Source organism: Citrus sinensis, chromosome 4 (genome assembly GCF_022201045.2).
Source record: "Citrus sinensis cultivar Valencia sweet orange chromosome 4, DVS_A1.0, whole genome shotgun sequence".
Lineage (NCBI taxonomy): Eukaryota > Viridiplantae > Streptophyta > Magnoliopsida > Sapindales > Rutaceae > Citrus > Citrus sinensis.
Genome location: NC_068559.1, coordinates 10,088,033 through 10,099,521, shown reverse-complemented (window position 1 = coordinate 10,099,521; position 11,489 = coordinate 10,088,033). Strand labels below are relative to the sequence as shown.

Below are 11,489 nucleotides of genomic sequence, written 5' to 3'. Positions count from 1 at the left end.
TCTTTATCTTGATTTCAGTTCTCTATTTTATTTTGCACTACATTTTCATATGCATTATTGCTTTAATTGTGGATTGAGGGTGATTGTTGTTTGATATTTGAATGCTTTATATTTGGATGATGTTTCCTCAATTCTTGGAATGTTATAACTCTTTGGTTAATTGCATGCTTGATTTTTATATATTTCTTGATTACCCATTGAGGTGTTATTTTGGTCTGAGCATAGATTTATAGTAATGTTTATGATAAAGGGAGAGAAGTCATATATTTTGAATTCCTAGAGACAGGTAACATGTATTTTGATCTTGAAATTTTGATGCATGTTTTTAAAATATTCAAGGGGAGCTTACATTTGTTATAGATAATGTATTTAGGAGGAGTTCATAGTTGAATTATATGTTGAATTATGTATGTCATATACTAAGGGAGAGTATAAATGTCAAAACACATGAGATGTTTGTCATCATAAAAAAAGGGGAGATTGTTAGCCTAAAAGGCTACATACATTGTAATTTTGATGATAACAAATATATGTCTTAAGTGATATAATAAATTTTGTATTTCACATTTTCATTAGTTCTTGAAGGAAAATATTTGTGCCAGTGAATCAAGTAAAATCAAGTTCGAGACACTCAAAGGACAACGACTTGATCAAGAACAAAGTTTAACTCAACGGAGTCATTATCGCAACAAATTCTTGTAAAGCCGGTATGATTTAATATATGCATGATTTATTATTTGAGAAGCTCAAGATTTTATTTAAGAAATTATTACTTTTCATAAACCAAAAGGTTTTATATTTATAAAATAAAGTATTTTGTGGATTTGAGTGTTACTCAAATTTCAGATTAAATTGAAAAAGTTTTGAGAACGTTGAAATCAATAAGCATTATATTAAATTTTTTAAACGAACCTCTTTAAAAATATTATAAAGTTTTGGGCCATAGCACAATTTCAAAAAGTTTTATGGAATAACAAGTATTATTCAGAAATTCTGAAATTGGACCTGTTCACGAAATTTTATGACATTTTAGGCTATAGTAAAATTACAGAAAGTTTTGGGAAAAAATATAATTTTAGAAAATAGTGTTACTGTAGCAAAATTCAAATTACAACATTAACTTGCACTGTACTAAGCGACAAGCCGGCTAATTAGGAGGCTAGCCACTTGCTTACTGGTTTTATCCATAACCGCTAATTTTTATGTCAAGACTATATAAACTCAAATCTAATTCATTTTTAACAATTTTTGCAAGAAAGAACAAGAGCATACATCATATTTTGAGCTTCCATTTCGTAAATCACTATCTATTAAACTTTTATTGTGCTATCATTTTTATATTCACTCTAAAAGAGAGTTGTTTGTTGCAATCTTTATTTCTTTATCAAATTTGTGAGAATTTGAGTGTGAGAAACACTTGGGTTAAGATATTGAGATATAATCTCTTATGGTAAAAGTTCATTGACACCATGGAAGTCAATTGTAAGTATTTGAAGCCTTGGGAGGCTTGGATAGTGAAATCTTCAAGTTTGGTTTGCTTGGAGGCGTGGACATAGGGGGATTGCGGAACCATGTAAAAATCTTTGTGTTTAATTTATTGTTTTTTTTATTTCATTAAGGCATTAGATTAAATTATTGTGTGGTTTGGTTAGCTTAAATTTTAAAAGCCTAATTCACCCCTCTCTTGGGTTGCATAACTAGCTAGCATTTCAAGAAATGACATTTTTTAACCCAAATGGCATAATTATCCATTCGAAATGTCCTTAAGGACAACTAAAGGTAGTCCATGGAATAGAATCATCATCCATTTTTATTTGCCAAAATCTTGATTTACAATCAAACTTACTAAATATCTTTGCATTTTAGGTGCAATTAATTAGCTGATCTTTATCAGGAATTTTATACTGATCTTCATATGTATTATAATTTAAACACTTATAGTTTATGACCATTCGCGCCTTTCCATTTTTTAATTTATGCATGATTTCTAACCATGAATGTTGTACTTCTATGCCTAATTACTCTTAATTTTAACAATTATGTTATCTGAATGCTAAATTATTGCATATCTTGTGGACTATAGTCTCCTTCAGCTGTTTTGATAGTAAAATCTACATTTTTATGTCTAAATGAGCTTTAAATTTATTTCTTTCCCAATATTTGATTGGGTATTCTCGTTAAACTTATGTAGTTTCTGCTGATTTAATTATTTCTTCTAAATCTTATTTTTTAGATCTTTTAGTTTGTATGTCTATATTTTTTAATATAAAATTAAGGTCATAAAATTCGTCTAAATCTAAATCACAAAAATCTATATTTCTATATGGTCTTTTTAAGTTTTCTATAAAACTATCTATAATCTCTCTATTAGTTTCTATAGGGTAATGCTAAAAGTCTAAATCACTACTTGTTCTTATTTCTAAATTATGTGAAAAATCGAAATCAAAATAACTACTATTGGTTCCACCACGCTCTGCATACAACTCTGATTGAACATGCTGATGTTGTGGAAAACGGGAAAGACAAAAATCAATTGGGGTGACAATTGTTCTTTTAAAGAGTAAAACATAATTACTATTGATTAACATGCTACCTTTACTACTACGTATAAAATTTAATCTAGTTTCATCCATCTGTTGGGACTAAACTAATATTTATGTGAGACTTACTACTTCTTGTATCTATCATGGCTAATAATTCTATGGTATGACCATTTTTAAATTTAATCTTACTAATAATACTAAGTAAAGCGGTCTGAGGGAAAAAACCTCTATCTTCTACAGTATTTTTTCTCTAAAAAAATACTCGAATGAAAGAAGACTGAAGCCTTTTGGCTTTCTTCAATCACTCATTAGTTGGGAGCCTTTTACTTTTCTCTATAGTCTAGTTCAGCCTCTCAACCAAACTCTTCAGGTTGACACCTCCTTATGAGAAGCTTTATTCACAGACTCAGAAGTTTGGTGAGAACTTTAGTGTGGGCTACACAATAAAGTATGGATACTGCAGAATTAATACGCAAGTGCCAGACAGTAGTTTTAAAAGAAGAGGAGGAAGATATCGTAAACTTCATGGGGAGAATGAAGATAAAAAGAGAGGAAATGGTTGCAAACTACTTAGTTGGAAAGGTGCTTCTCTCACAAAGTATAAACAGGGAGGGATTGAAGGCAGCAATGCAGCAAGTATGGAAAACAGTAAAAGAGGTAAAGATCAAAAGCATGGGAGACAACATTTTCCTCTTCAAGTTTGCCTCTGAAAAAGAGAAAAAGAGGGTGCTCATAGGGGGACCGTGGCATTTTGACCGAGTGCTAATAGTCCTATTTGAACCAACTAGGATAGGGGATATAAAGAATCAATCTTTTACACATGTAACATTTTGGGTACAAATCCATAATATACCCATAATGTGTATGAATAAGGAGGCAATTAAAAAACTAGGAGAGAAGATTGAAACGGTAGAGGAAATAGAAACAGATGAAGCAGGGGAATGTATAAGCCTATTTGCTCGGGCCAAAATTTCCATTGACATCACTCAACCCTTAAAAAAGATTGTGCTCTAGCAACAAGAGGGTGACAGGATTCCAATGCCAATTGTATATGAAAAGTTACCATATTTTTACTTTTGATGTGCACATATCGAACACCAATATAGAGAATGTTTGAAATACAAAGGGCAACAAAAAGAAGATTTGCCTTATGGTAGGTGGATGAGAGCAATTACACAAGTTAAGAGAGTGAGGCAAAATCGAAGTCGGGAGAAAGGAAACCGAGAGCAAGTTCAATCTAGAGCAAATGTTCAACCAACAACCAGTACTAAGCCAACCCAGAGTCAACAAAATCTGGGTGAACAAAACGGGTCACAACCCAACGACTCGGGTCCGGAGCTCAATGAGGAAGTAGAACCAGTGGGTATTAGCAGGGGACTAGGGGCTGACAAAAAGCAATTAATGTTGGCGGCTATAGAACTAGAAGATAAACAAGTTGAGGGTCAATGCGAAAGTGATGTTATCAATGAGGAGCTGAATAGACTGACAAGAAATGATAGTTGTTCTAGAAAAGGAAACCTGAGAGCAGGAAATGAAGATTGGTGGGAAAATGTAACTCTAGAGAGGGGGGAAAATTTGAAGATTTGAAGGGAAAAAAGAATGAGGATAAAAGTGGAAAATCGGATGAAGAGGCAGTAGTCAACGGGCCAATAAATGCTAAAGGAAAGCCCATTAGTAGAAAATAGAAACTGCGGGCAAGGAAAATCAGAGCAGAAAAAGGGGCGAACGTTGGGCCAATAAATGCCAAAAGGCCTAGCAGCGATGGCTTTTGGCCTAGCCCAGAGCGCAAAAGGATGAGGAAGCAAAGCTCAACAATACACTCATAAGAGGAAAACACGTTGGATCCATCAAGATATTTAAGCAACTATAACCACCTTAGACCTTCCAAAGTAGCACGATAGCTGCAGCCAGCAGAGGAAATACAAGATGCAAAGGGGATTTGGAGGCAATGGAAGAAGATTTATCGGCGGGAGCTAGTGAGCAGCCCCGCTGGGAACCATGAAGATCTTAAGCTAGAACATTCGAGGTATAGGGAAGCCTCGAATGCGCCTAACCATTAAAAAAATTCTCCACCTGTTTTGGCCTCAAATTTTCTTTTGTTGTGAAACTAAAATGTTGACTAGGCAGAAACACCATCAAAATTGCTTGGAGATGTACAAGGATCTACAACCACCTAGAACTCCATCAGAAACACCATACTTGGACTCTGCTTAAAAGGTTAGCTAGCCTCTCTTCTTACAGGTGGTGTTGTTTTGGAGATTTCAATGAAATTATGCACTTGCATGAAAAAATAGGGGGGCAATGAGAAGAGTTTACAGATGGTAGCAGATTTTAGAGAGGTGGTACAAATGTGTAATCTGGTAGATGTGGGCTGTAAAGGGTACCCCTATACATGGTCAAACAGAAGATATAATGATCAATACATAGAAGAACAACTGGATAGGTTCTTGTGTAGTAAGCACTGAGGGAGTAAGTTTCAAGTCTCTATAGCTACAAATGTAGTAAATTGGGTTTTTGACCACTGCCCAATTTTTTTTAGCTTAAAGAGAGATGCAGAAACTCCAAACGTGTGAGCAGATCATTCTCTTAGGACCACTACGAGGATATGTGGAGTTCCTATAAGGCTTGTAAAACTATAGTGAATGAAGGGCGGGGAATTTACAGGAATTGAATTGGAGAATACCCTGTGCAGCAATTTCAGAGGACAGCAAAGAGCTCGTTAACTCGACTTAAGTTGTGGAGCAAAGATGAGTTTGAGGGCAGGAAGAGGCAACAAGAAAAGCTAATTCAGAGATTACAGAATGCTAAGCAAGGGAGGTCCAATCAAGTTGATGGAAAGGAGATTAGAAGGTTGGAAAGTCAAATGAATGCGCTGTTGATGGATGAGGAAATCTATTGGAAACAACGATCGAGGGCTAATTGACTAAGAGAATGGGACAAGAATACGAAATTTTTCCACGCCGAAGCATTAGCTCGTAAGAAAAAGAATAAAATATGAGGGATTGAAAATTCTCATGGCAGCTGGTTAAAGGAAAAAGAGGAAATCGAAAGTGAGTTTTATAGTTATTTTCAAGAGTTTTTCACTTCCACCAGTCCAACCCCGAAACAGATTAAAGTTGTCTTAAAAGGAATGCCTGCAAAAGTATCTCCAAAGATGAATGCCTAGCTAGAGAAGCCTTTCACCCCAGAGGATATTGCAGAAGCCCTCTTACAAATGTGCCCCACTAAGGCCCCGGGTCCTGATGGATTACCTGCTGCCTTTTTTTCTAGAAGCATTGGCAAGCTGTTCAGAGTGGAGTTGTTTCAGCGTGTTTACATATCTTGAATGGAAAAGGTAACCCAGCTCCCTTAAACCACACTTTTATTACATTGGTTCCAAAGGCTGTTGAGCCAAGGAAGACTACAGATTACAGACCCATAAGCCTTCGTAATGTGATTTACCGAATTATTGCTAAAGCCATAGCAAATAGGATGAAACCAATCCTCGACCAAATCATCTCCCCAACCCAAAGTGCATTCTGAAATACTAACTAGGCAACCCAAGGGGGGTGAATTGGGATTTTAAAATTTAAGCTAAGCAAACCACACAACAATTTAATATATTACCTTAATCAAATTGAAAACAATAAATTCAATCATGCATAATATTAAAAGAGTGAGGGAAGAGAAAACAAACGCAAGGATTTTTACGTGGTTCGGCAATCCCCGCCTACGTCCACGCCTCCAAGCTCACCCGCTTGAGGATTTCACTATCCAAGCCTCCCAAGGCTTCAAGTTTTTACAATTGACTTCCAAGGTGTCAATGAACCTTTACAATCAAGAGATTATCTCCCCAATCTCTTCACCCCAAGTGTTTCTCACACTTGTACACTCACAATTTGATGAGAAATGAAAATTACAACAATGAAACTCTCTTTAAGAGTGGATATACAAATGATAGCTCAATGAAGATTTAATCTATGATGATTTTTGAATTTGAAGCTCAATATAAGTTGTGTGCACTTGTTTATGCTTGCTTAAGTTACCAAAATGAATTGAATTTGAGTTTATATAGTTGGAACTCAAAAACTAACTGTTACAGCAAAAATTTGAATTTCAGGATATTCGATATGCCACTTATGAAATCCGGATAGCCATTTATGCTCCAGAAGCTTACTGCTCAACAACCGGATTACCGTTTATCAGGATCCGGTTAGCCGCTTTCAATTCGGATAGATTCTGCCCAACATCCGGCTTACCGATTTTTCACATCCAGTTAGTCGCTTGCTACAGTAACTGCTATAGTGAACTATTTTCTAAAATTATAGTTTGGCCCCAAAACTTTTCATAACTGTACTAGGGCCCAAACGTTATACATTTTGCAAATAGGTCCAATTTCAGAATTTCTAAATAATACTTGCTATTCCCAAAACTTTTTGAAATTATAATATGGCCCAAAATGATATGAAACTTTTCAAATAAGTCAAAGTTTTTAAAATTCTTTCAATTAAACCATAAACTTGAAAAACAACCAATTTCATAAAATCATTTTTCCATTAAATATGAAACCTTTATAATGAAAAAATAATGATTTATTTAAAAAGTATAAAAAATAATTTGAGTTTAAAAGATTAATCATTCTTAATCTTGTTTGTTATCATCAAAATCAACATTATGGAAACATATATGTTAACACATTCATACCCCATAAGCTCATTACAGACAATGTCATTATTGCCTATGAATGCCTCCATAAAATTAGACATTGTAAAGAGAGAATGAATGGTCTAGTAGCTCTTAAATTGGACATCAGCAAGGCGTATGACAGGGTTGAGTGGCTGTTTTTAGAAAGCATAATGAAGAAGATGGGATTTTCAAGCAATAGGGTGGAGCTGATAATGAGGCTCATCTTTACTACCACCCTCTCAGTGATCATCAATGGAGTGCCAACATGTCTAATTAATCCGGAAAGAGGATTAAGGTAGGGCTACCCCCTCTCTCCATACATTTTCATCATCTGTGCAGAGGCTTTCTCCAACTTGTTGATGAGGGATGAGAGAGATCAGTTAATCCGAGGTCTAAAATTTGCTAAGGACGTCCCTATAACTCACTTGTTATTTGTCGATGATAGCCTTGTTTTCTCACAAGCCTCGGTGACTAACTGCAAGCACTTGAAAGAGATCTTCGACCTTTATGCAGCAGCTTCGGGGCAGATTTTTAACTTCTAAAAATCATTCATGTTCTTCAGCAATAAAATTCCAGAAGATCGGGTGGCTGCAATTAGAGATATCTTCCAGCTAAATGTAGTCTCTAAGTATGAAAAATACTTAGGCCTCCCCCTAATGATAGGTAGAAAGAAAATGAGCTTCTTCAATGAGGTTAAATTGAGAGTGCTCAGCAAGATTGCAGGATGGCAGCTCAAGATGTTCTCTAGTTGGGGCAAGGAAGTGTTGATCAAAGCAGCAGCACAAGCAATCCTAGCCCATGCGATGAGTGTTTTCAAGCTCCCAATAGGCGTTTGTGAAGACATTCAACGTGCTATAGCAAAATTTTGGTGGGGAACGAAGGAAGAAAAGCATGGGATTCACTAGTTAAAATGGGAAAAGCTTAGCCATGCAAAAAGTAGAGGTGGGTTGGGTTTTAGAGACTTTACGAGTTTCAACCAAGCCTTGGTGGCCAAGCAAGAGTGGAGACTTCTGCAGTTCCCAAACTCTCTAACCTCAAGAGTGCTCCAAGCAAGATACTACAAGAACTCAGATTTTCTAAATGCGAAAGTAGGCTCCAACCCATCATACATTTGGAGAAGCATCCTATGGGGAAGATGTGTGATCAAGAAAGGGCTCAGATTGCGTATTGGTAATGGTAGGAAGATTTCAGTCTACAAAGATAATTGGATGCCAAGGCCAGAAACATTTAAGTTTATCTCTTCACAAACCATACTAGAAGATGATGTTGTTCCTGATTTGATAAATGCTAACAACCAATATAATGAAGCCAAGCTGAGCCAACATTTCAATTATGAAGATACAACAGTGATCCTCACCATCCCACTGCCTAATGAGCAATTAGAAGATTAAGTCTTATGGCACTTTGACAAAAGGGAGAAATACTCAGTAAAAAGTGTCTACCAATTAGCCTTAAAGCTGAAGTTTTCTGATGCATCCAGCAGCTCAAAAGAAAACTCTCAGCATTGGAGAGCCCTATGGTCCCTTGAGCTCCCCGAAAAGATAAAAATCTTCATGTTGAGAGCTTCGAATAACTTGCTTCCAATTGTTGAAAACCTGTGGAAAAGGAAGGTTCTGTAGGAACTAACCTACCAAAGATACAGAAGAGATATAAAGTCCATCAATCATGCCTTGCTGCACTGTAAGGCAGCTAAGAAAATATGGCTTCACTCCCCTTTTACAGCCCCAGATGAAAACCTTCAATCCTAAGATATTTTTAGCACTCTACAAAAAATGGCTAAAGATTTGAGGAAAACTAACTTGGAGCTCATGATAGTCTAATGTTAGGTTGCTTGGTTCTATCGGAATAAGATCATCTTTGAAGGAAAGAAGATAGAACAAATGATCTCAACTACGAAGGCTGAATCCATTTTGGCAGCATATCAAAGGGTAAAGAGCACCGAGATTTTACAAAATGACTTCCCAATAAGAGAAAAGTAGCAGACGTGGTCCCCCCCTGGAAATGTGTTCAAAGTAAACGTTGACGCTGCCATTAACAATGAAGATAAGAGGACAGTTGATAACTCTATGAAATGAGAGTTATTACATCAATTCTAGACTTCAATCAAGATCACTTAGAGAACAAATAAGGTGTTTTTATTACATTTTGGTTATATTTTGCATAAACATTCATTTTAGTTGAGTCTTAATAAGTTTTACTTGAATCAAAGTAATTTGTGCTCAAAATAGGTGCATAATTGTAGGTTTTCAGAAAGTCTTAATTCATAAAGGGATGCTGAGACATTAGATTAGCAAGAGGAGGAAAGATGATGGCCGCAAAAGAAGTAAAGCACAATCGAGAACAATGCAGTGTTGTAGCTGTTGTTAGAGCAACAAGGGTTATAGCAATCTGGGAGCAATGAGGGAGAAAACTTAGGCGCGGGCCAGCTGCAGAATCGCGATCTGCAGGTTTCTTGATTTAACTTATGCACACCCACAGACTTTTGTTTACCCTAGTTTGCAGTATAAAAGGGGGGGTGTGCACCACATAGAAAGGGGGCAAGGGGATTATCATTAATACATTAGAGAAAAGAGGAGAAGAAGATCGGAACAAAAGGAGACGACTTCAGTGGAATTGAGGATTCCAGCAGAGTTATTTGGATTTGATTTTTGTTGTTCACAACTTTTACTCTTCTTCTTTCTTTGATTGTTCTGATGTATCCCGTGAACAATATATTTATTTTTATTTTTCTCATTCAGAATATGAACTAGAGTTGCTTGTAGTTGAGTGACAAACAATCCAATGGGTTCTTGACTGTTCTTATGTATTGTTATGTCATTGTTGTAGCACTTTACTCTAGTAGTTATTATTAATATAACTGTTATTTCGGTTGACCACCCATTTAATAGTTCCAGTTAAGATAGAGCAGCAAAATGGCATGTCTTAGCGAATATTATTAGAGTATTACTTGATCTTAAGTTAAGTTTCCTGGATTAAGTTATCTTGAATCCCATAAGGGCAATACTTGAAGTTAAGATTTGTGACACACTAGATATAGGTGCTCACCTTATAGGGTAGAGAGACTAAAAGGTTCATAAAGCCATATCATGATTAGATTAGCAACTGGTCATTGCTAGTGTATTTAAGAAGTATATTAGCAACTGGTCATTGCTAGTGTATTTAAGGGTATGAGAGTTCCAATATGCGACAGCTGAGGATGCAGATTAATTCTGCCCAGTGCTGCAGCACTTGCCGTAACAACCGGAGTTAACTTGATGAAAAACAGTCAGCCCATAAGGAGAGTTTGATCATTCAACTACCATAATCTTAATTGAATCTTAGACACATTTAATTTAGTTTATTTCATTACGGTATTGTTTTACTTTATTCTCTCACAATCATCAATTACGATAGAACTCATTTTACGTTTGTTAACTTCCGACTTAAGTTGGTTTGCACTATTGTGATTGCTATAGCACTTTGAGTAACATCAATCCCTGTGGAGATGATCTTGAATATTCATCACTTTATTACTTGTTGTGTATACTTGCACATTGGCATTAGTAGCAATTGATTATAAAATTTATCAATAAGTTTTTGGTGCCGTTGCCAGGGATTGATTGTTTATTTTTGAAGTGTGAAGTAAATCTTGATAGCGCCAATTTGATTTGATTCATTCTATTTATTGGCATATTAGTGCGTGCATGCGTAAAGACGGATTTGTGGTATTCCAATTCGATCCTGAGATTGAAAGGACTGTCAGGAGACTGCGAAGAGAACAAAGGAATTCAAAAATTATTTCAGGCATGAATAATTTACAGGATGTGGGAAATTTGGACCCTCACGGGCCCTTACAACCAGTCAACATTCAAGAAGAGCAGAATGAACATGCTAACGAGAGACAGCCAGGCAATAACAACATTATTTACATGGCTGATGACAGAGACAGAGCTATTAGAGATTATGTCATGTTAACTCCTCAAGTTGTACACCCTGGGATAATCAGAACTGAAGTAGAAGCCGCAAACTTTGAATTGAAGCCAGTGATGTTTCAAATGTTGCAGACAGTTGGTTAATTCAATGGATTGCCAAATGAAGATCCTCATCTTCATCTTGGAATTGAGTAATGCTTTCAAGATTCCTGGAGCAACACAAGATGCCTTAATACTGAGGCTTTTTCCTTATTCCTTAAGAGATCGAGCAAGAGCATGGTTAAATTAGTTACCATCTGATTCCATCACTACATGGAATGAGTTGACTGATAAATTTCTAATGAAATATTTTCCACCGAAAAAAAATGCA

General features: G+C 36.0%; 1 protein-coding gene across 1 annotated transcript; it reads left to right on the top strand.

The window, feature by feature from the left end:
• Positions 1-7,300: 7,300 nt before the first annotated feature.
• On the top strand, positions 7,301-8,113 carry LOC107177901 (uncharacterized). Its single transcript, XM_015532442.1, has 2 exons — positions 7,301-7,503; positions 7,771-8,113. The coding sequence occupies exons 1-2, from the start codon at positions 7,301-7,303 to the stop codon at positions 8,111-8,113; spliced, it is 546 nt and encodes a 181-aa protein (XP_015387928.1).
• The last annotated feature ends 3,376 nt before the right edge of the window (positions 8,114-11,489 follow it).